The sequence below is a fragment of the Protomyctophum bolini genome (assembly GCF_963924005.1).
Source record: "Protomyctophum bolini genome assembly, chromosome: 14".
Classification (NCBI taxonomy): Eukaryota; Metazoa; Chordata; class Actinopteri; order Myctophiformes; family Myctophidae; genus Protomyctophum; species Protomyctophum bolini.
The window spans coordinates 9403521-9430384 of record NC_137875.1 but is presented as its reverse complement, the minus strand read 5'-3'; the positions used below and the strand labels follow the sequence as shown (position 1 = coordinate 9430384).

General features: G+C 42.5%; 1 protein-coding gene across 1 annotated transcript; it reads right to left on the bottom strand.

Moving 5' to 3' along the window:
• Positions 1-23755, bottom strand: glud1a (glutamate dehydrogenase 1a). The gene is made up of 13 exons (XM_080781972.1): positions 23150-23755; positions 15840-15920; positions 15314-15369; positions 8975-9038; positions 8758-8852; positions 8162-8341; positions 6562-6699; positions 4128-4265; positions 3525-3605; positions 2877-3000; positions 2139-2230; positions 1643-1705; positions 1-1087 (listed from the first exon to the last, which is right to left on the bottom strand). Exons 1-13 carry the CDS (start codon positions 23547-23549, stop codon positions 968-970), a joined length of 1632 nt encoding a protein of 543 aa, XP_080638098.1. The 5' UTR covers positions 23550-23755; the 3' UTR covers positions 1-967.
• Positions 23756-26864: the final 3109 nt, after the last annotated feature.

Genomic DNA, 26864 nt, shown 5'->3' with positions numbered 1-26864 from the left:
TAACTTCTTCAGTTTTAATTTAAAATCAGCGTGTACAAATGGAGGGTCTGTTTGGTTCCATTTGTACACACTCAGAGCAACACATGGGCTTTACCGTGTATAGTCCCATGTAGAGAAATACAAAATACAATTTACATGCATTTCACAATATGCTCAGTGTTTCAAAAATATACAAAAGTTATATTCTGAACTCCCGTTTCCGAGTGCATATTGTAAAGTATATGTAACAATGTTTCCCCCATATGGAAGTGACTGTACTGTCCATAATGGAAGTTATGCAATCCTGGAACAGAAATGAGGCACATCTGTGCTCCGTTAAAAAAAAGAGAAAAAAAAAAAGCTTTTTTACCTAAAAAAAGGATGACTATACATTTGTGCGTTGCAGGCAAACATTGGTAACTTTACTCTATGTAACCGCAGGGGAGATCTTCACCCCCTGGCGTTTAAGGCTTTGTGTTAATATATATATATTTTATATATAACTGATATTCTACATTTCCTATGTCTGGATAGATATGTGCAGTTATCAAGCGATGAGTAACATATGGCTGACCTATCTTTCATAAAGCGCAGCAGTAACTGGCTGGAGTGTTTCGCTCCATACAAAAAAGCTATCGACCGTACAGGGATTTTTGGTGCAGTTTTAAGTGAGAAGACGTTTAAGGTCAATTCATGCTTCGCCCGACAAGTGTCAAATGATGTGTCGGTGTGTCGCTTGGTGTGACAGTTGCAGCGTGAATCGTAAAATTGACCATTCATGGGGAAAAAGCTGTGTGGAAGAGATGGAATGATTATAAAAAAAGATCGGGTTTTGACTTTTAACCGAATACAGCATGACCAGAGATGGATACAGAGAGGAGAGGAGAGGTTTGGTTGAAAACAGGGGCGTCCGTCGGGTATCGGACAGACAGACAGAAAGACAGACAGACAGACGGGTGGACTGAGAGACAGACAGACATCCGTCCGTCTATGTGAAGGTGAGACCAGCCTCATGGTAAACCTTGAAGACCTTCTCGATGGCATTGACGTACGCTGCTGTCCGCAGGTCCAAGCCCAGGTTATACTTGCTGGCCGTACGCATAATTTGCTGGAGAGACAGAGAGATAAATTTGCTGCTATTTGTCCCAAAGCTTTCATACCAAGAGGATGCAAAACATTACAAATGCTGCTGTTTTGTTTCAAAACTCCTCCTAAGCTGACCTTTCTTTCCCTTTTCCTTTGTTTTTGCAAAGTAACACAGCTCCGTTTACACATTTATACTCCCTTTTAATTGTACTACATACATTGTTTTGTTCCACTTTTGCTTTGGCAATTTAAACATGCTATAAAGTTCCTTTGAATTTTATTTAATAGAGAGAGAGAGAGAGAGAGAGAGAGAGAGAGAGAGAGAGAGAGAGAGAGAGAGAGAGAGAGAGAGATGGGGATTAATTTGCAGCTGTGTTGCTTAAATACTGTAGTACACTGGTTCTCCATTTGTGGGTCGCAGACATATTTTTATGGGTGAAATTACTCGCTCTGCCTTTGTGTGCGAGTTCATTCTGTATCTCTTTGTGTATCTAGGAGTGTGTGCATGTAACTGCATGTGTGTGATTGTCTCTTTTGTGTGCATGTGTGTGCACACGCTCATGCGAGCATGTCTTACCCTGGCAGAGCGCTCCATGGTGTAGGCCAATCCTGAGTGAACAATGTCCTTCTCTGAGGCACCCTGTAACACACACACACACACACACAGTTACTATAGAACATGTTAAAAAATTATTCTGGTGTCTGTGTCAGATAGCACTGACGAAGGTCTGAGGACCGAAACGTTTGCTTTTTAATTGCACCATGAGCACAGCATGATAAAATAAAAGTCTAAGGAGTTTTACTTATTTTTCTATACGGTGAGCGAGTCTTTTCCTGTCAAAGTTTCCCTTATGTTTTTGAGACCACCGTAGTCAAGTTTGAAGAAAAAAAAAGGACGAAGAAAAGGCGCAACAGTTTTCTCAGTGCTTCAGTGTCTGTGTCCCAACATAACCCTGGGGATAGGGGCGGACTGAAATATGATATGGGTGAGAGAGAGAGATAGATGTGCGTGTGTTTAGACAGAGCGTGTGTGTGTGTGTGTGTGTGTGTGTGTGTGTGTGCAGTGTACTCACAGAGATCCTAGCCTGGAACTCGGAGGTGGGGATAACAGGGATGGCTCCTCCATGTTTACCAAACTTCCTCTCCAAGCTCTCCTGAACTGACACTGTGGGAGGGAGGGACTCATCACATGACTGACAATGTGTGTGTGTGTGTGGCGTTCGCCTTTATTTTATTTTTTTATAGAGGGACAGACAGTAGGTTGACAGGAAATGGGGAGAGAGATGGGGGGGGTGACATGCAGTAAAGGCCGTCGGGATCGGGAGTCGAACCCGCGACACTCTGCCAGACTTGGACTACCGGCCAAGGTGCCTGGACCGCTGAGCCACGGCCCAGGCCGCCAATTGCACTTTTGATACCTTTCAATCTGGTTTAAGTTCACATCATGGCGCGTTGTGAGTTAATATATTTGCTATTTTCGGAATGCAACCAAGCATACAATCACTTGTCTCTTAGTTCTACTGGACGAGTCCCTCCCTAACATTTCAGTCTAGTTTTCATGTGTTAACAACATTGACAGTATATTTAGTCTCACTCATCACAGCTTAGCTTTAATTTAGCTTTTGCTTAATTTTCGTCAGTGAATAAAGGTAGTCAACGAAAAATTTCCGTCATAGCTTTAGTCAACAGAATCAACAGTGATATCTGCTGGGTGGATTTAGTGTCTCAGAGATAACGTGATGAATCAACAGTGATATCTTCTGGGTGGATTTAGTGTCACAGAGATAACGTGATGAAGCTTATTATCGTACTCAGCAGGTGGTAGTTGGAGTCTCTCTCATATTTGAAGGTGAGCCGCCCGTAGCTGACGTGGTTCAGGTTCTTCAGCCACTCAAAGTAGGACACCGTCACACCTCCTGCGTTCAGGTACATGTCCTAGAGAGGAGACACCACACACATTACTAGACTGGTGAAGACATCAGCATTTTAGGACGCCGATTTTACGAATTACATTTTCACTTGTTTTTAAGTGAAATATAAATACCAAAATAAAAATGGTGGACCGAGATGCTTGGAGAACTCCTGTAGACTCCCTAAGCCAAATAATGGGTAATAGGCATCCGTGCATAAAACGAAAAATAGTCAATCTAGAAGTCAAGCCTACGTAGATCTGCAATTGTTATGTGCAAAACACCACCGTGAAACTAATCCATGAATCTCTAATCCTAACAAAACCTAAAACTTTAAACCTGTTAAAACTGTTAAAAAAAAGTAGAGGACATAACCGATCTACAAGCTCACAAAGCACACCATGATTGGCGACCATGTATGCATTTTGTATGAGCTATGAGCTTGTATAGATTGCCTATTCTCAGTGACGAGATTTGATGTATATGGGACAAAAAGAGCGGAACAAGTGGTTAACGGTCTCCGACAGTTGATTGGCTGTCGTGACTCACCGGGATCACCATGATGTTTCTCTCCAGGAAGATTTTGTCGGCCTCAGGAGTTGTTGGACCGTTGGCACCTTCAGCGATGATCTGCACACACACACACACACACACACACACACACACACACACACACACACACCAAACACACAAAATATAAACACAAATGTATTACAATTGTAGAAACATGCAGAGATGGCATGCGCAAGTGGTTGGTATTTCAGTAAACACAGAGAGACAAGCCATACATTCTATGCAATTATTCAGCTATGTACTGTAATTATCCAGCTATTTGTGTGTTTCTGTGGTTGTATAATTATCGAGCCATTCTTCTTGCAAACTTTTTCTCGTTTGTGGTGGTGGTGACTGTGGCTTTGTGTGTTCAGGTACAGTGGGGTGGTGGTGACCTTGGCTCTGTGTGGGTGTTCAGGTGCAGTGGAGTGGTGTTGACCTTGGCTCTGTGTGGGTGTTCAGGTGCAGTGGAGTGGTGGTGACCTTGGCTCTGTGTGGGTGTTCAGGTGCAGTGGAGTGGTGGTGACCTTGGCTCTGTGTGGGTGTTCAGGTGCAGTGGGGTGGTGGTGACCTTGGCTCAGTGGGGTGCATGATGCTGACCTTGGCTTTGATCCTGTGGGCGTTGCTCTTGGTGAGCTGCTTCTCGCTGGCTGCAGGGATGAGGATGTCACAGTCGGCCTCCAGGATGCTGCCCTCGTACGGCGTGGCGCCGGGGAAGCCCACGATCGTGCCGTGTTCCTGGGGGGTGGGGGGGGGGAGGAAGACAGAGGCAGTGGTGATTTTGTCGATTAAAACTATGCCGAAGAAACGGAAATTAAATTAAAACAAAGCTACGGTGACTAAAACTAAAACTAATATTTTCAATTTCGTCAACAGATAAAACAAATTGACTAAAATGTTAGGGATGTACTAGTGGAAATAAAAAGACAAAACATTTTGTGTTTGGTTGTTCTCTGAAAATAGCAGATCTCATCATCATCATCATTTATTTAACTCATGACCATGATCACATGGTTTGGAGCACAGATCCATAAAAGTATAGAATCAAAAGTATACAATACATTATACAATGTACATACAGACATATCGAAAGGCTTTCCCTACTTGAACACACACATGTTTGGTTGTTCTCTGAAAATAGCAGATCTACAACATGGCACGCTGCGACACGTTGTGAGCTTGTAGATTTGCCAGCAGATCTACAAGCTCTCAATGCATAGGGAACGCATTGAGAGCTTGTAGGTTGGCTATTTTCGCTGCACAAAATATGCTTCTATGGATGGAATACAGATGACTGAAATCAGTCGTGGCAACAGATCTTTAAGCCACGCATCCTATCAGTGGATGGCTCAATAATGATCTGCAGCTAGCAAAGTCATTCCAACATCAGTTCTTTGGACTGTTTGACATAGTTTATCCACTAGGTGGCGCCATTGTCCATTCTATCATTATCCTATTGTCTTTTTTTAGACATAATTATTGTCTGAACCATAGCTAACAGCAATAACCGATGAATTGTTCTCACAATCTGCAGTGAGCTACAATGGGACTACCTCTTTTCCGGAGAATTCTACATGATGGGCATGGTTATATATGCCCTAACCTAACCCTAACCTCACAAAAACTATGCCTAACCCTAACCTTAACCTCACAAAAACTATGCCCAACCCTAACCTCACAAAAACTATGCCCAACCCTAACCTCACAAACACTATGCCTAAACCCAACCTTAAATAATAACCTCAACCACGCCCATCGGGTAGCTTGAAGTCGAATCAATGGGCAGCTACTGCTGTTGCCCTGCAACGTCCCCTTATCATTCACAAACTCACCCCACACAGCTACTGCTGTTGCCCTGCAACGTCCCCTTATCATTCACTAAACTCACCCCACACAGCTACTGCTGTTGCCCTGCAACGTCCCCTTATCATTCACTAAACTCACCCCACACAGCTACTGCTGTTGTCCTGCAACGTCCCCTTATCATTCACAAACTCACCCCACACAGCTACTGCTGTTGTCCTGCAACGTCCCCTTATCATTCACTAAACTCACCCCACACAGCTACTGCTGTTGTTCTGCAACGTCCCCTTATCATTCACTAAACTCACCCCACACAGCTACTGCTGTTGCCCTGCAACGTCCCCTTATCATTCACTAAACTCACCCCACACAGCTACTGCTGTTGTTCTGCAACGTCCCCTTATCATTCACTAAACTCACCCCACACAGCTACTGCTGTTGCCCTGCAACGTCCCCTTATCATTCACAAACTCACCCCACACAGCTACTGCTGTTGTTCTGCAACGTCCCCTTATCATTCACTAAACTCACCCCACACAGCTACTGCTGTTGCCCTGCAACGTCCCCTTATCATTCACAAACTCACCCCACACAGCTACTGCTGTTGCCCTGCAACGTACCCTTATCATTCACAAACTCACCCCACACAGCCGGCAGTTTTTTAGTACTACTGAATCTGACATAGTGGACTACTGAAGCAGTAGTTCGGGTCTCGACCTGGCGCTACTTTGCTAACAGTGAGAAGATCATGGACAGAGTGGCTCTGGCTGATGACATAAATAATACCCTGACCAATAAAAGGCGTAAGCCGCAAAAAATATCTTAAAAAAAAAAAGAAAAACCCTGACCCTATTCGATTCATTGGAACAACATCCAATTAGCAACAAAGTCACTAAGTCAAACAAGAGACTGGCCGGACTGATAGCGGACTGACAAAACACATACACGGAACGTAGCGAATCAGGCTGGAAACCAGGCTTAAAAAAAAGAAAAGTGTTCTCCACATTTAGCAGGAGACCAACCCCCGCATGGCCAGACTAATATCAGGGATTTATTTTCTCCCTGTGGCAGATTTGTCTGGTTTCCAGGCTACCTCAAGGACCCCTGGAGGTCCCCGGATTCCTCTTTGAGAACCAGTTGATGTAAGGTGATACTTGTATAATATGCTACCATCCAGTTTGTACTGTAGTAATATATATTTATATTAAACACACAATCAAAAAGTACTAACCAGCTTGTAGTCCTCCAGCTCTTTGGGGTCGATGCCGTTGGCGTTCCAGATGTTTCCGTCCATCTCTCCAACGCCCACGCACTTTGCTCCAAAACGATGCAGGTAACGCATGGAGTGTAGGCCCACGTTACCGAAACCCTACACAGTACACACACAGGAATGATATAGTATTAGTCTTTTTAACAGAATAAGGATAATTAAATACATACATACAGTGCATACACTTTCCTACTGTCTGTCTCCTTCTCAGCTTTCCAATTCCAACAGTCTGTCTCTCAGAGTTGTAAACTATCCATTTAATCTCAACAAGATACAAGAGAAGTGTGTGAACTTTGAATGTATTCTCAAATATATTGTCTGGTGGAAAACCTTTACCTTTTACGTTTTGAGATTACGGATCTGCTACTTTTGGTGCTTTTGTGTGGCGCTGTAGTATGATCAAGTAGTAGGGCATTCATTTAGATTATAGATAAGAGGTTTCGACGATACGTGTGGTGTAAAATCACAGCCTCCAGTTATCTACCCCGCTTCAATCTAACCATCTAAAAGACAGCAGCAGTGGGGAAACAGCATTCAGTTGAGTCATATACTGCTCCTCCTCTGAGTCACACATGTGGCTTAACCCATTCTGACCTGAGATCAGATTCATACGAGGTTTCCACTGGACACACACTGGTCTGATGAACCCATTCTGACCTGAGATCAGATTCTAGAAATGTCAGTCGTTCTTCGAATTTTCAAAAAATAGCAGACCTACAAGCTCGTAGCGCGCCACTCGGTGGCGCGCTATGAGCTTGTAGATCTGCTATTTTTCGATAGCTAAAGCATAACATGATGCCAACACCAAAATGGGTTCCCGTTCAGAATGGGTTAAAGACTTTCTAGAGAGGTACAAAGAAGTGACTGCCCATTGTTGTAGCACAACCAGTCCCTTAAGTGCATCTCACTGGCACATCCTGCAGTAGCTACAGCAGCAGCAGCTACTATACTGTAGTACTGCTGGGTGTGCCAATGAAATGCACTTAAGAAAGCTACAGTGTGCCAGTGTGACCTCCTTTGCACCTTTCGTGATCGTCTTCTTTTGGTCCCGCTCCTGGCTCAAAAGTGGGTGTAACTGCTATGTCTTTCTTTTGTTTGTTTGTTTCAACGTAAACTAAGAAAAAAAATAAGTTAAAGCTCTTTATTCTCATAGAAATTGCTACAGGGTGTTTGTTCAGTAGCAGGGGGTCTCCTCGTTTCTTCAGCTTTTTACTACCCCACACACTGACAAGCACTTGGAATTGTAGGCATTACATTTAGTTTGACTCAGTTCCACATATAAATATTGTGAAAATCGACAAACTACAAGCTCACAATGCCTCGCAGTGTGAGGCGTTGTGAGCTTGTAGATCGTCTGTTATCACAATGTTTGCCTCTTTCTTAGGTAAAATTTGACAGTTTGGCCAATTTGGGATTAATTATTCCCCAAAATAATTTGGGGACCTCCCTGGGAGTCCCGACCCCCAGTTTTGGCTGCTCTAGCATCTCTAGTCTATAGCAATGATTAATATTAATATTGAATAACCGTAGTGATGATGATGATGATGATGAGGTGACATACCTGGATAACGAAGGTCTTGTCCTGGAAGCCGGGACACATGCCCACCTGGCTCATGAAGGACGCCTCGTTTATAAAGTTCTCAATGCCGTGGAACACTCCGCGCCCGGTGGCCGAGATGCGACCATGGATCCCTCCCTGGCTGATGGGTTTACCCGTCACACAGGCGTGAGCGTTGATGTCCTGAAAACACAGCGGGCACGGAGAGAGGACAGAGTTTATTTGTCTAACAAAATTCAAACAATCCCCAAGGACCATCCCACCTCACCTCCCCACAACCATATACGTAGTTACGTACGCACCCCCACACAACCAACCAACTCCCACTAACCCACACACACACACACACACACACACACACACACACACACACACACACACACACACACACACACACACACACACACACACACACACACACACACACACACACACACACACACACACACACACACACACACACATTTAAAAACATAGTACCATGTGTGTACTGTACATTATTTTTGCGAAAGCACCAATAGATGCCATTTGAATATGGAGGTAATTTGATCAGAAACATGTGATATTTTGATCTAGTCCTAAACTGAGGAGAGACTTACATTGTATCCCATGGTGGTTGCATAGGTGTCAGCAATCCAGGACATTTCTCGCTCTCCGGTGCTCATGTCAGGAGCAGGGACGTCGATACCGGGACCTGGACACCACAAACACCAAGGAGCAGCACTTCAGCTCACCAAGCGTACACCACGCCACGTGTGTCTCTGTGTGTGTGTGTGTGTGTGTGTGTGTGTGTGTGCGTGCGTGTCTCTGTCTCACCGATGAATCCTTTCTTGGCAAGTTCAACAGTGAATCGCCTGGTGATCTTCTCCAACTCGTTGTCCTGGAAAAGTACAACTAGAGTTGAACCACATGTTGAATCAGATTTGAACCACATGTTTACGGTAGGTGGTTTGAAATGCGATTCAAATCTGATTTATTTCCAAAGATGTGTCTGAGTCACTCTGGAAACTCAAGTTATATTGTTTCTGCTGTTCTACATGCTGCCAACCAGGTGAATAAATCACAGATTTAGGCTTTAACCTTTGCTTTTATGAACTATCCCACACCATTAGGTTCTTATGGAAGATGCTTCTAAAACATATTGCTAGTTTGACCACTTCAAACTTCAATTCATCATAGCATTTAGAGACGTACAAATATACACTTTTTGTCTTACTCCCATGATCGCCTATGGCTTAACATTGTGGGGATGTACTACTGTAACAGCCGTTACCACAGCAACCAATGCAGAAGAATTGCAGATATACTGTAGGTCGAGGATGTCTATGAATACACACAGTGACATCAGAACATAACTTGCAAATTGAATTGAAACACTGCATTGCAGTCCAGCCTAAACATCCTCCTATTTGGGAAACAATTGGATTTGCCTCTGCAGTGCAGTCTAAACAAATAAGATAATTCAAATTGAAAGGCAGGATGAGAACAAGCTGAGAGTAGAGAAAGTAGAGAAAAGAGAAGTGCAGTGACTGAGTCATCATGGTCATGGTGCAGTGGAACAGAGAGATGTCTAGATCATCTCTGAGGTGGAAACCTCCCATGTCCAAAACCCACTTTTCAAGAAATGAAAACTTGCGTTCCAGTGGATCCCATGGATTGAAGCCAATATAAAATCTCACAACAGAAAAAAGCTTGTATGCCCAAGTCCTAATGTGTGATTTGTGAAATATGAATGGTTTTCCTCCACACTAGCGCCGATTCCTAAACTATTAACACATTTATTTTAAATTGTGAGGTTTTGGTAATAATATTGTTCCTGCTGTTCTACATACCGCCATTCCAAACCAGGCAAATAAATCACAGCCTTTAACCTTTGCTTTTATGGAATATTGCAAGATCATTTTGTGTTTCCTAGTTTGACCACTTCAAATGCTCTAATCTAAGTTAGTACCCTGAAAATATCCTATCTACAAGACCTCAAAGCATTGCAGACCCATTGAGAACTTGCAGAACGGCTATTTTCACTGCGCAACACGCAACATGCTTCCATAGAAGACAAACTCCCCCCAGGGTCAGGTGTAAAGGAGCAACTTGGACACTCAGGCATGAAGGGAGCATGAGTTAAGTCCGTTGCTCTCCCCAGGTTGGCGGAGGGTGTGTAGAGCCCAGGATCACAGTAGATGATTGGCACAGGGGTGAAAAATGGGTTACAAAATCGTGGGATAAAAAATATATATATAAAAAAAGGAAGACACACTGGCTTCTATGGAATCCAAATGCCTGAAATCTGTCGTAAAAACACTGAAATATGGAGGTACAAGGTTTTCACCCAACAGCTAAAACACTAAAATATGGAGGTACAAGGTTTTCACCCAACAGCTAAAACACTAAAATATGGAGGTACAAGGTTTTCACCCAACAGCAACGCTATTAAATGTAAATGCTGTTGGTTCAGCAGTAAAGTTCCTTCACCACTCAAGCAATGGACAGCACATTGTGTGTGTGTGTGTGTGTGTGTGTGTGTGTGTGTCTGTGTAGGGGTGGGAACTTCCTCTCCATATCGCCTGGAATTAACCTTCCTTCAAACTCAGCACTCTGGGTTCCGGTTGGCATCACATTGTTTTTGTTCTGCACATAATGAGAATCAAGTACGTAGTCTCGCCAGTCACGCTATGAGTTAGAATAAAATATGGATATTCCAACACGTGCGTGCGTGTGTGTGTGTGTGTGTGCATGTAGATCAGGTCTCACATATCAGTGTTGGGGACGTGAGCAACGTGCAACAAACTGCCCGCTCAAATCTATTATTATCACTGCACCCCACAGCTGGTGCTTTTAACGACCGCATGGGTCCTGTCGCTGTGTGTGTGTGTGTGTGTGTTAGTGTGTGTGTATTACTGTACTCGCGGTTAGGGTTAGAATTGTGAAAATGGCATTCATAGAATCACCATCCATAGAATCAACGGATGCCTCAGAAGTATAGTATTTCAAAAGTGTGTTTGTGTGTGTGTGAGTGTGTGTGAGTGTGTGTGTGTGTGTGTGTGTGGGGGGGGGGGGGGTCCCTCTGTCACCTGCATGTTCAGCGAACTGTAACATTGTAAAAATGGCATTCATAGAATCACCATCCATAGAATCAACGGATGCCTCAGAAGTATAGTATTTCAAGTGTGTTTGTGTGTGAGTGTGAGTGTGTGTGTGTGTGTGTGTGTGTGTGTGTGTGTGTGTGTGTGTGTGTGTGGGGGGGGTCCCTCTGTCACCTGCATGTTCAGCGAACTGTAAAAGATTGAGTGCAAGACGGCTGGACATGTCATATGAGTAATGGGACAGCTAGGGTTTGACCCCTCCATCCTAACATGTCATATGAGTAAGGGGACAGCTAGGGTGTCACCCCTCCAACCTGGATAGTCCAGGAATGTTGTCTTCGTTTCTAGGAATCTGAGTGTTTTTGAGTGTTGCCTACAAGTACAACGTGGCTATATTTGCATGAGACCATTGTACGATGAAGTATAAAATAGGGTTAAGTCGTCACACTAATCGATTTAATAGATTAGAAACAGACTGCTACTGGAAATAAATGGACAGTTGTAGGTCTGTCACAATTATTACATAATCGCCTAATCACAATTATTTTTGCATAATCGTCAATCATTTCCATGTAGAAAAATGTCCATACATTTTCAAACAACCCGTGTTGCAAGCTTGCAGATCAACTATTTTGGAATGTTTTGGAAAGACAATTTAGAAAAAAGTATTACATTTGCATGCTCTGAATGAAGAAATAACACTAATAGGCTACCATGTCATATTAACCATGTTTATTTAAACTGTTTTGGAATAACACAGATTGCTCCAACACCTTCCTCTTTCCACTGCTGATCATGTCCAGCGCATGTAATAATTAAGCAATATCGGCAAGTTAGCTGACGCGCAACGGGGTGTTTAAAAAAAAGTGTTTGTTTGACACATGCTGGTCACCATGGGAACCAATGTCGCCGTCGCCGACAGCTGTTTGCTTAACGATTTTGACAGCTACGGCGATTGTGTCATAGCCGCCGTACTTCCGCCTAGCGGAGCCGTCCTGAAAACAGTCGTTGCTTAAAGTCCCTAGTATTGTGTACCTACAGTAAGTATTGTGTACCTACAGTAAGTATTGTGTGGCAGGCAGCAGGGAGGAAGTACTGCTACGGTTAAATTCAGCCCTACAGTAAGTATTGTGTACCTACAGTAAGTATTGTGTGGCAGGCAGCAGGGAGGAAGTAATGCTACGGTTAAATTCAGCCCTACAGTAAGTATTGTGTACCTACAGTAAGTATTGTGTACCTACAGTAAGTATTGTGTGGCAGGCAGCAGGGAGGAAGTAATGCTACGGTTAAATTCAGCCCTACAGTAAGTATTGTGTACCTACAGTAAGTATTGTGTACCTACAGTAAGTATTGTGTACCTACAGTAAGTATTGTGTGGCAGGCAGCAGGGAGGAAGTAAAGCTACGATTAAATTCAGCCCCGGAACCTGAACGTAATTGGGGTCCATTGTGCATCTGGCATCTTGTGAGAAATCTGTGTTGTCTTTTATTAACTAGTGGTTTCAGTGACACAGTAACCGGAGCCTGGGAAGATAACCGAGGGAAAGTGACAGACTAATAGAAGGGCTTTGCTGCCAAACGTTGGCACATCGCTTTATCCTTTCAAATGGAAACTAAAGCCCTGGAAATAATATCTCTTCCTCCGCTTTAGTGTCAAACACTGTGTTATTTCTCTCTGGGTAAAATACAGTGTGGCTCTTAACGGCCACAGTGCTCGCCTCACATGCATCACAGCACAGTGACTAATCTGTTAGTACTGGTATTAAGGCATTATATCAGTGTTGTCGGGCAGAAACCTCTTATTTCAATGTTCTAACTTTACGTTCTTTCGTAGATTAACACCCTACTTGGTCACACTACAGCAGCGTCAAAAGTTAGCAAATTTGCAAGCTTGAAATGCGAAGCAAAAAAAGGAAAGGAAAGGTACTATGTTTACCCAGGGTAACTGGACTAAGGAAAGGAAAGGTACTATGTTTACCCAGGGTAACTGGACTAAGGAAAGGAAAGGTACTATGTTTACCCAGGGTAACTGGACTAAGGAAAGGAAAGGTACTATGTTTACCCAGGGTAACTGGACTAAGGAAAGGAAAGGTACTATGTTTACCCAGGGTAACTGGACTAAGGAAAGGAAAGGTACTATGTTTACCCAGGGTAACTGGACTAAGGAAAGGAAAGGTACTATGTTTACCCAGGGTAACTGGACTAAGGAAAGGAAAGGTACTATGTTTACCCAGGGTAACTGGACTAAGGAAAGGAAAGGTACTATGTTTACCCAGGGTAACTGGACTAAGGAAAGGAAAGGTACTATGTTTACCCAGGGTAACTGGACTAAGGAAAGGAAAGGTACTATGTTTACCCAGGGTAACTGGACTAAGGAAAGGAAAGGTACTATGTTTACCCAGGGTAACTGGACTAAGGAAAGGAAAGGTACTGTGTTTACCCAGGGTAACTGGACTAAGGAAAGGAAAGGTACTATGTTTACCCAGGGTAACTGGACTAAGGAAAGGAAAGGTACTATGTTTACCCAGGGTAACTGGACTAAGGAAAGGAAAGGTACTATGTTTACCCAGGGTAACTGGACTAAGGAAAGGAAAGGTACTATGTTTACCCAGGGTAACTGGACTAAGGAAAGGAAAGGTACTATGTTTACCCAGGGTAACTGGACTAAGGAAAGGAAAGGTACTATGTTTACCCAGGGTAACTGGACTAAGGAAAGGAAAGGTACTATGTTTACCCAGGGTAACTGGACTAAGGAAAGGAAAGGTACTGTGTTTACCCAGGGTAACTGGACTAAGGAAAGGAAAGGTACTATGTTTACCCAGGGTAACTGGACTAAGGAAAGGAAAGGTACTATGTTTACCCAGGGTAACTGGACTAAGGAAAGGAAAGGTACTATGTTTACCCAGGGTAACTGGACTAAGGAAAGGAAAGGTACTATGTTTACCCAGGGTAACTGGACTAAGGAAAGGAAAGGTACTATGTTTACCCAGGGTAACTGGACTAAGGAAAGGAAAGGTACTATGTTTACCCAGGGTAACTGGACTAAGGAAAGGAAAGGTACTATGTTTACCCAGGGTAACTGGACTAAGGAAAGGAAAGGTACTATGTTTACCCAGGGTAACTGGACTAAGCTCAAGAACTTGTTTACAGCCAAAGCATATTGATCTGCTACTTTTGAATTTGAATCCTGAAAAGTAACAATTTTAGGTTTGGTTTCCACCCGACAGAGACAATATTAATCATGTTCAACCTGGCGTCCCTTTTTCTGGCATATATTAGTCTGTAACTACGGGTGAACATTTTAAGGGAAATTGAGACCCCATTCATTACAATGGCAGGGGTGGAGCGGTGCAGTGCGCTTCCTCCTTCGCTCTGTTTTTCCGATCGCCACTTTGGTTTTAAAGTGGATTTTCATGACAAGCAACTCGGAGGTCGGCGCAGTGGCTCTTCAAGGTTTTGTTAAAACATGCCAGTGAACTCTGAAAGACGATCGTTTAACCCAGGCATTAAAACTATTAATATCATAAGGTATAATGGAAATATTACATTGAAGTGCTCTGAGGGTGGAATGGAAATTTTTGGTTTTGCAAAGCATTGACACCTTACTTTATCCTGTCAAAATAAACACACACGCCTGAAATTGATCTCTAGACTAACCTGTGCTGGCAAGTATCTTTGCTGCACCTCTACTGACAATACTGACTCACCTCTACTACACACCTCTACTGACAGTACTGACTCAACTCTACTACACACCTCTAGTGACAGTACTGACTCACCAGTACTCACTTCTACTGACAGTACTGACTCAAGTCTTTTTTGTAGAATAAATGGGCTTGGATGGCAAAACCTAGCATAGTTAAATCCCACCAGAGTCTTCCTCTGACTCTCCTACATCGTCTCTTCCTACTGTCAGTCTCTGCTTTCCTACTGCCCGTCTCTCCTACACTCTCTGTCTCTCAGACGTCCTACTGTCCATCTCTCCTACACTCTCTGTCTCTCAGACGTCCTACTGTCCATCTCAAAACATAAACAAGGTTTCGTGGACAGACAGAACAAGGACATCAACTTACAGAGTAAAGTCTTGGGTTGATTTTAACTCCAGCTTTGGCTCCACCGAACGGCACATCTGAAAGACATTAACAACAGTTAACAACACTACTACATACAGGACACAATGATGGATGTATCTTTCTGTGTGTGTGTGTGTGTGTGTGTGTGTGTGTGTGTGTGTGTGTGTGTGTGTGTGTAAATCATTTTGTAAATGCATTCCAGTGCCCATGAGTGCGTGCTAGTATTACTATACTTGTGAGGTTGAGTAGAGTTAGGATTACATTGGGAAAAAAGATTGAGGTTAGGATGAGGCATTTAGAGGTTTAGGAGTTGGGGTTGAGCATTATGCTAGATTCATACTTTAGTTTGCGTGCCACTGTCCGACACCTGAAAATAGCAAAATTCAGTGCACGACACCAGCGTGCAAAGCAGTGAAAGCACAGTAGACAACTGCACCTGTTGTAACTACCATTGCATATTTGAGATGCATTTGCAATTGCTGTGTGTGTGTGTGTGTGTGTGTGTGTGTGTGTGTGTGTGACTCACCAACCACAGCACATTTGTATGTCATCAGAGAGGCCAGAGCCTTGACCTCATCAACGGACACATCAGGGCTGTATCTGATACCTGGAACACAACAACACCACACACACCAAAAAAATATGAATCACAATAAAGCATTCAGTATCTTTATGGGGCAGGCATAACTTAGTGGGCAGGCCATTGGCCAAACTGAATCTTAACCCATTTTGGTCGGGAACCCCTTTTGGTGTTTTTTTTAAACATTATAATTTAGCTATTGAAAAATAGCAGATCTACAAGCTCATAGCGCACCACCGAGTGGCGCGCTATGAGCTTGTAGGTCTGCTATTTTTGAAAAGTCTTGAAAATGTGTCACAGATCTTTGAATATATATCCGTCCGTGGCCCAATAGAGATAGTTCTGGGGGTCCTTGACATGAAAAAGGTTGAGCACCACTCACAGAAACATGGGTTTTTCCGGAAAATTTTAGGATTTTGAAGCCTTTTTTTAATTGAGCTTTATAAATTGAGGATACATTGAATCTTTAAATCATCAGTGTTGTTTTCCAACAGCCTGCCTGTAGCCTATTGTCCTCCTCCTATGCTGCTTCTTGCAGTTATAACGCACGCACACACGCACGAGTTATGCGACCAACATAAAACGTGGGGGAGAAGTTGACACAGATCAAATGTTATACAAGCTACATTATACATGTATTTAAAACCTTTAGGCTATGGAAACGACGTGGGTATATAAAGACTGTACGAGGCACACTTTGAGATGTGTCAAATATGAAGCCACAGTTAACACTGCCACAGTACATGTGGCAGGCTGCTTTGATTATATAACATCAAAGCCTTGCAGTTGACCAGAGGAATGTTTGCTGCCGTGATGGATGAGTTTGTGTACAACTGTAGTACCCACAGACAGCTGTAGTAGACACACACCGAGAAGACACGCCCATATAACTGAATGATCAGGGAACAAATATCTCAAGCAACCTCAAGTAATGGGTAACTATACCTTTCTTAAACTCTATATTGTGATCGTCTCTGTTGGGTGGAAACATGTTCAAAACTGTTACTTTTCAGGATTCAAATTCAAAAATAGCAAAATAGCAGATCTACAAGCTCACTGTAGGATGATCAAGTATAGTATGGCGTATACAAAAATACACAAAAAAACTCAACGAGTGGCTGGCCAACGCTGAAGCCACGCTACCCTACTGGACAAAGCTGGAGCGGCAGAACGTGGACGGTGGACGGACAGACGTTCAGTGACGTCATGACGCAAAAGTTGACCTCAAAGTTGAGCCCCAGCACGAGCCAACCATGGTTCAACAATGGTCAAACGCCACTGTTCCATTGAAATGAATAGCTGGGGGGCGGGGTTGTCCGCCCTCTAGATATATTAAAACTCTATATGGATCTCTTTGCCCGCCTATTCGTGTTCCGAATGTCCAATTATGCCATTAGAAGAGGGCTGCTAGGGTTCATGTGGTTAAAATAATGTAACCGAGAATTCTTAGCTCTGTCAATGTCCCCTACCTGCATTACATCTTCCTACTCTCATACCCGATAACCTCATTGGCTGCCATTTCATTGCTCTAAGGAGTGGATGGATATCTCATTTTGGAATCAAACTCTCTGAATGGAACTAAAATCTAAGATTCCATGACTCATTGATATAATAAGAGGATGCATGTGCTGTGGCTAGGGGTTAGATCAAGTCATCTCTACTATCTCTCCCTTCCTCCTAGAGTCTGTTCATTTTTGTGTGTACAGTACGCATAGTACAGTACAAAGTATCTGTACTTTCTACAGTCAGTCTCTCCTATATATCTATATCTCAGCTTTCCTACTGTCTGTTTCAATAAGGAAACAAACAAATCACGCTGACTGGATTGTTCCAGTGCTGTTTTGACACAGGAGGGAACCCCAGGGGGAGGGATTCCAAAGTGATGACCTACATTTGTCTTCATCCCGAGAAGACCACACATTCACAACTCCATTTTGCGTCAAGACAAACAACACGCTGGAGCTTTTTTAATCGAACAAAAAAGCGGAACACAATGGAGGCAGCTGTGGTTGAAAGTGTGGTTGGTGAAATACAGTAGGAACAATGGAAGTGAAGAGAGAATGAAGGGAAACAGGGGAAAACAGAGGGAGAAAGGCAGATGGGAGACAAAAGGTAAAGGCTAAAAACAGTAGAGAACAGGGGAAAATAATACTGAAAGGCGTGTCGCTTGCCAAAAGAAATAAGCTATGCGAGACGTTGTTACTCGTGTAATAGCTTGTACATCAGTTCGATTTTGGCAAGCGAGACTGCCATAGTACCACAAATTACACTTTAAGAGAGGCTTGTGTGTATATGGATGAAGGTGATCAAACCACACCCCATCCTCTGTAAATGACTCACTCACAGACGGAGAGCCCACCAAACCCTCTCAGAGAGAACCAGTGGGATGGAAAATGGGTGTGGACACACACACACACACACACACACACACGAAAGCCTTCTACTATAATTCCATAATTGCTTGCCACTGCTCCCATGAATAAAAGGCCTACTATAACTTCACTTCTTCATCTAACACTGCATGTATTACTAGAAAGAGAGGGAGGTAATGCTAAAATAGTGGCATTATAAATGGTACCACACATTGAATTGAGCAGCCAGAACCAAGGAGGTCCCCAGATGATTTAGCTAAATTCACAACATTGTTTTCTCACTCAACAGTAAACAAACCAACATACAGTATACGTGTATACATGGTATCTTTTTAATACCTCTAAAATGAAAAATATAAACTAATAATAAGACCATTACTAAGTCAAATGTAAACAACAAACTATACTATAAAACAATTGCCATTGTCAAACAGCCGATCTACAAGCTGTCAAGTTCACAACCTGCTTTGCTTGTGAGCTTAGTTAGTTTGGTTATTATCAACAATATTAATCTGTGGAAACGAGTAAATCAAAATGTAATGCCTCAACTCCTACAATTCCCCAGTTCATATATGATTCACTATCACAGCCTAAAAAGGTTGGGAAGCCTTACTCAAGTCTACAGGTCTGTATGGGTCAGCATCAGGACAGAGAACCTGAAACGTCTGTGGAAATCTAAAAATGGTCACTTACAAACCTAACGGCCACCGCTTTGAAAACGGATCATATCCCCGTTCCAATAATATGAAGTAAATAAGTAAGTAATGGCCATTGGGAACCAACAGCCATGAGGCCCATAGGTCAGAAACCCATCTCATATTTCTGTAGCGTGAGGCAGCTCGATGTACTGTACAAGTACAGCCCCTGGACTGGACATGACACTCACGCTAGTATGTCTATGTCACAGGGACTTACCCCCAATACATTCCTTCACGCAGAGTGCCAAGCAGGGTACCGTTTTTATAGTCCTTGGCATGACTTGGCCCAGGGACTGAATCCTTCAGGGCAGACACTCTATCCACATGGCTACTGAGCTGGTTTCCCCCAATGGACTGCCCTTAAGTCATTGCATTGGTAGTACTGCAACTGCATTGCTGTTATCGTTAAAAAGCTCTGAATTGTAGTAATAACTTATTTTAAAGCCCAGTCATTACATTTAGACAAATCAAATGAATGGTATTTATAGTACATTTAGTATTTGACTGTTGACAGGGCCAAGGGCATTTAAGGTACGCTGGAGTGAGAGTGTACATGTGTCTGTGCACACGTGTGTGAGATGTTACGTACTGTACGTGTGTGTGCGCATGTGTCTGTGTGGTATTTTGAATGGGGGTGTAGAGTAGACACAGAGGACCGCCCCACAAGCGGATCCTTTCCCTACAGTCAAAGCACTTCATTGAATTGTATACTGGCAGATAATTGGTTGGTGCATTGCATTGGGTGTCAAAGTCAGGTCCGGGGCGGAAACCACCTGGGCGGACCGGACAAATTGAACCAAATGGACCATTACATCCATTAGGTTCAATTTGTACACTCTCAGAGTTAAATTAATACAGAGGATTTTTGGGCTTGCCAAATCATCGTTGGTGCATTCATTGCAACCTGCCACGTCTGGCTGCTCCGCTGCTGAACTGGTGACAACACACACACAAACGACAAATGATGGATGATGTGGTTTTAGTACACAACTCAGCCCTGCTAAACAAATCCACAGGTGCGTACTGTAGTATAACAGGACTGTCAGCATTCCTGTCCAGGGTGGAACGCTCACCACTAAAATAAAATGGATCGATGGGTAAAAAAACGAGAAAGAAAATACACCTACACACTCACACACACACACACACACACACACACTCTATTAGGCTACATCTAAAAGGTTCAACTAGCAAGCGATCAGCATTTGCATTTCAAGCCCTCTTCTCTGATATGCTCTTATCCATAGCAACTTAACAGAACAGCTGAGTATACAACAGTAGCTGCAATTTTCTGCAGTAGTGGAAAAAGCTGCAATCCCTCATAGATGACATTTTAATTTCATCCGTGGATACCTTCCTAGTATCTACAAAGTGTTGTTTTACCGTTTTATTATATTTATTCTACCGCTAGGCATGCAAAGTGTCACATTTACATTTACCCAAAATTAATTTAATATTATAATTTCATTTTTAGATAAACAGTTGTTTGTTTTCTTTTGCACAACTGTAATACCTATTATTAATTACATTCTCTACAAAGTACTGGAATTGTATATTTACCGGTACATACACACATATACATTACATACAGTACACACATATCATAGCAGTGTTCCATTTCTATGTCTCATGCTCTTGGATACTGTGTGTTTCACACTGACATCAATAAATAATCTCTCTGTTAAGCATTTAATGAGCAACCAGCAGTAATATGTACGAGGTCAGAAGAACCACAGTGTACTTGAGCCTAGAGACTGACCAAGAGGAATGAATGAATGAATGCAACACCTAGAAATTATGCATCTGACAATGTGTCACTAATTATCACTGCAATTTTGTGAATTGAAACCATATAAAATCCTAGGCCATTTCACCTAAAATTAGTGTTTAATTCTGCACATCTGAAATAGGCAAACTATGAATAGACCAGTGGTTCTCAAAGTGGGGGACCGCCAGAGGAAGGGGTTCCAGGGGGTCGCCAGCAGAATAAGTGAATCAATAGTTAGGAGGAACCAAATGGACCTAATTTACAGGTCTGTAACTCTGTCTCAGATAGTGTACAAATGGAAACATTTATTTTGGTTCCATTTGTACTCATTTTGTCCTTGAAATTAAAAGGTTTGAGAATCACTGCTTTACACTTTACTTTATCTTGAGTTTGTCCTCCCAGTGACATCAGGTCACTCTACTCCCTGTGGTGCTAAATACAGCTCAGTGAAATGATGTAAGGGAAATATATATAGCATGAGATCCGCTTGACAGCAGATACTGTGAGAAGACATATTTCATAATCACAAAGTCCCTTCACGCACAGAACAAACTATTATAGCGCTAATTAGGAATTCATATTAAGACAACAGCATTTACACCCACAGACAACATTTAATCAACTGCCTGAATAAACATGCAGAACGTATTAGTAAGGCACGTGTCACGTCTTATTTACAGTAGGATTGTACAGTTACCATTAAGCACCAGCAGCAAAGTGGGATTTTGAAGCAACTTTCTACAGAGACATTGACTTTAAGTACCGGTATGTCAATATTTAGAGAAAATGTTTAACTTCATGCATGGGGTGAATGAATAGCATACGGTATAGACTGCTCTGCCTCTGTCTCTGTCCATGCAAATTATTAGCCTGGAAGGCGAAGCTGAAGGTAGCCATAATAAACTAAAGTAACAACGTTGTACAGTATGGCACAAACAGGTGTTATACCAAAATGGACAACCCATCAGATATGGTGACTCCAGAGGTCACTGTTTTGCTATTTCCAGAGCCATACAGCTGAGAGAGTTACGCCATTGAGGGGTCAGAAAACAGCGCTCAAGCGCTGTTCATGCAGCCCTGGAGTGTGACAAGCTGGAGTTTGAAAAACATTGTTTCAATGGCGCAGATATCAGCAATTATAGGCATGTGTGCAACATGACAACTGTTTTAAAGTATTGCACAGTAACTAAAGTCTCTGTAATGTTTATGTTACTTTGCTATTACAAAATAATTATCTAAAATAAAGAAATGTTAGATCATTAAAGCTGGGCTGTTGGCTGAGTCTATAGAGTTATAAAGTATAGAGTGAGGACCGGAGCGAAGCCCCCTCACCCCCTAGCCCTTCTGGGGCCTTGCCTGAGTCCAGTGTATTCTGCCAAGTTGCCAACTTCCGGTCCGTGACTTCCGGTCCATAACGCCTAGCACTTCGCCAATAGATGTCTATGTAGAAGAGCCGCCATTGGACTGGTCCCATGAACGTGAACGGAGTTGTCGTAACTCTGTCGTATTTCAATGGCTCTGGCTATTTCAATAAATTGCTGAGCAAGAATATGGCAGGTTTGTAGTTTGACCCTCCAGAAAAAACATGATTATTAACGTGATTCATTGCATAATCTAAACGCATATTTTATCGTTCCTGCATATTTTTTTTACTTTTTACTTTTTTTACTTTTGCAAGTTCCCGCATTTGTTGCAAATTCATGCAATTCCATCGCATAAATTCACATAAAATCCCACATATTCCATTGCATAATCTAGAACTTTTTGCCTGCAAAATCAAGGAGTTTTGCACACATAATAAAGGCCAGCATTTTTCTGGAGGGGCTACAAGTGCATCTGAAGGACTATTATGGTTTCTCTGATGAATTCTCTGATGAATTGAAAATGGTGGACACTGTTGTAAACAAGTGTTAGTGATTAATCATGGTTCGTCCACAAAGTAACATATTTTGTATTGAAATTAGCCCTGGTCCAGTGCTTACAGCGAGTTTCTCACTGTAAGCACTGTACCAGGGCTACCGGTATATTTAATGAAATGTACCCATTCCATTCTGCATACTGTGAAATACACAATTCAATCAATGCCATATGAGATAGGCTGCAGGCAGACTACAGGCAGACCAATTTCTCACAAGTTTAAAACTTGTGAGAAATTGTGACACCTTGCACAAAAAAGAACAACTTGAACTTGCTGCATATATATATATAGTAGTAGTAGTATTTTTTTTAATAAATAGGCATGATTTATTTTAAACATCCCGTGAAAGGCCTCACTCAATTCCCCGGGTCACCAATTGTGGTGTAACTTCGGTGCCAATGCCATGCCAACACTTGTCCTCCTCCGAGCACTCCTCCAAGTAACTTTGGACCACTTAAACAATATTAAATAAACAGCAAAAGACATCTATTATTATTTACCTCCCTTGCAGGGCGTGCGGTGCTGGCTGTGCTGGGCCCGATAGCCCTCCACCACCTCCCACTCGCCGTTGTCCCTCTTGATCGGGAAGCAGACGCTGAGGACGTGGTTGCACGGCTTGATGATCTTCAGGATGCCCCGCACCCGGTGCCTCTTCTGCTCCGGCGTGTCCTTGGTGTGCAGGTCCTCCACCAGCTTGTCCTCCACGATGGCCGCGCCGCGGTCGAAGAAGCCCTCCACCATGGTGAAGAAGTTGGGGTCGTCGTCCGCGCCGTCCACCGCCTGGCTGTAGCTCCGGAGCTTCGGCAGCGAGGACGACACCGCCGGGAGGAGAGCGGCCGAGTCCCCCGCGAGGAGGGAGCCCGCACCCCGGGTGAGCAGCTCACCGAAATACCGGTACATTTTTATTATCCGTTTCGGGGCGAGTTTTTACCGAGACGAGGGGGGTTATGAGTGTGCTAACTAAGGTTCTCAAATGAACCCGTAAAAAGGGAGGAAACTTAAGGAAAGGAATGAAAAAACAAGACTGCTATGACGGGGCGGGGGGAACAGAAAATGTGACCGCAGAGAGAGGCGTCCCGTTCCGCATTGAGAGTACTGCTCTGCTGCTCTACCGTCCATTTCCTGGATCCACAACTAAACTGGGGACAGTGGAGATCCCATAGGCCGGAGGGACGCTCCCCAGCTGTGATTGGCTGGTTTAGGCTCTACAATGTCAATGTACTGTATATTGATTGATTGATTGACAGACAGATTGGAGAATTACAGTACATTTCAAGCACAACTCAATACAAAACTGTGGACGACACCATAAATCATTACATTACACTTGTTTACAATAGGGTCCACCATGTTCAATTCATCATAACATTTAGAGATGTACACATTTATATACACTTCTATAATAGCCAAAAACAGGTAAAAAGGGGAGAAAAAAACAAAACGTATACAGTGAGTGGAAAAAGGGGTGGGTGAGGGAATCAGATTTTACGGGGGCCAGTTTCGAATTGCAGCTTTTATTAAAAACATGATTACGTGCAAAAAAGCTTGCATAAATGGTTCATTAATTTTTAATACAGTTGTAGCAGAGTAGCCTGAAGCCAAAATAATACCTCCCCCTGGGGCCCTGGCCATGGGACTTGTCTGTAACTTTAATACTGTGATAGTATCAAATGGGGGTATGGACTAATGGGGGACTATAGGGCTCTTCAACAGGGCCCCTAGGGGGTCCTCAGTTACTACCAGTGGCAGCCAAATCTTTGTGTGATGGGAACTTGTAAAGCACCCAGTCGGTAACGATGGAAGTTGGAGATCCATGCCCCACCCACTATACTTTAATTTGTCATAAACATGCCTCTTTTTTAAACAAGGGGGGCATAACAGTACAAACACACATGTTTTACTTTAACATACCATATCCAAAATATTTGTAATAACCATAATATAATTAGGGTTGTTGTCGGAAATCAGGGACGATCATTTTCAAATGATCGGATCGGGAGCCAAAAAACGTCCCTAGTATCAATATTGTATCCATAGCATGATATTATTAAAACAACTCATCTCTTAATTACAGCATTAATCTCTGTTGTCCAATCTGTTTTCTTTTTCTTTCTTTCTTTCTTTCTTTCTTTCTACTCTCAGGATTAGCCAACATAATAGAATGATGTAAACTGGAATATGAATACAATGTCACACAAAGTCAAAGACACAATAATGTTATATAAGTACTCCCGAAAAAGTGTACACAGTGTTTTAAAATAACTACACAAACATGTACTCAAGTACTTAAGTATACAAATTTGAGGTATTTTTACTTTCTTGTGCGCGTACATCAGCTATTTTCAAAATATTGTTTTATACATTTTGCGATACACTTCTACTTTTAACAGAATAGTACTACATTGCAGTATTGATACTTTTACTTAAGTATAACATGTGAGTACAGTACTTCCATCACTGGTTACTTTACACCACAGCTTAAACATAAAGCCTTGTTTGCATGTGCAGGTGCACAGTGTGGTCCATGTGTGCACGTGCAGTGTGATCTACTGTCTGTGTGCACACCACGTGCAGCGGAGTAGTATTCCATATGTTGTTGCTCTCAGCCAGTCAACCAACCAGCTCCTCTTACAACACCACCACCAGGCTAATTACTTTTTATGAGGCACGACTCCTGCAGCCAAAATCCCATTTTCTTTCCCTGCATTAAAAAACTCAATATATTTCCAATAAGTTTTAAATACAAAATAAATAAGACAAAAAACAAACAAACACGATTATGAAATTATGACCGATATCCCATTATTTGTAGGGTCATATCTGCCGATACCGATTCTGACCGATTCCGATATACAGTAGGACCACAATGGAAACAAGCCTAGGCCCTCTAGGGGCTTGGACCAAAGCCTGTTAATAAAGTATTCAATCAATCAATAAATAGCATAATGTACTCTTTTCCAAGTGTCTGTTTTCACAACTGAATGACTACTGAATGAGATGAGTACACAAATTAAATTAAATGTAGACATTATTTTCATTTTTATTATTTTTTGCTGGTGAAAACCGGCAAAAAAAATATCTGTATTATTTTGACACCGTTCCGATACCGATATGGTATATGGCCAATTTCCGATTATGCTACCGATTAATCGTGCATCCCTAAAACAAACAAATTCCGTAAAAATAAAATAATTAAGAAGTAGTGAAAATCTTTGTAGTGCTTGTAGATTTTACCACTGCTATTTTCACTAGTTTGGGTCCCGGGCAAACCTCCTAATCTCCCTGTTGTGGGTCTTGACCTGAAACGTTTGGGTCCATAGTTTGGGTCTATTGTCCAGTCAGAACTGGACTATAGTTACATAACAAAGGGGTTAGCTACACATTAAGTGCTGCCCGTCCGTGGACCTGTCCTGTCTCTCTAACTGTGAACCTTCTGACCACTAAAGATAATAACACAGCAGTTTCGTGTCCTCTTCCTTTTGGAAGGGATCCAGTGCAAACAGCTCAGCAGGGGGATTTCTAGTAAGCTTATGTCTTACACATTAGTCCTGTAGTACATATTAATCCATGTTACTTTTATACAGGGTTTATACATTTTATTTGCCCGTGGACTGTGGTGCAGCACGTACGCACGCACGCACGCACACGGCACATGCACACATAGAGAGAGAGGAACTGTAAGTCACAGAGGTCTCTGCAGATTGGGTCTCAAAAGACGGCAGACAAAACAAGTCATGTCATAATGGAGGAAGCAGGCAGACATGCACTGGAGCTGTGCCAAACCAGGGACACATCGTCGTCGCTGTCAGGTGGAAACCTTGTATGTCCAAAACTGTTACTTTTCAGGAAATAGGAAAAAAGTGAACCTGTGTTCCAATTGATCCAATAGTTATTATATTGTTGCTGTCATGCATAAAGCTCTTATCTCCATATTCTAACTTTTTGTGTTTTTCCATGAATCTTACTTGATCATACTACAATGTCACTCAAAAGTAGCAGATCCACAAGCTCGAAAAACTCGAAGCTTTTCAGCTTGTAGATCTTATTTATCTTATTTTATTTGAATCCTGAAAAGTCAAATTAGTTGACATATTATGAGGTTTTCACCTGACAGAGACGATATAGTCACAAGCTCTTCTTAATACCTTTCATTGATTTAATTTGTATAATACTCATAGACACACTTAACACCATCGGGGACCATGGCGTAAATCA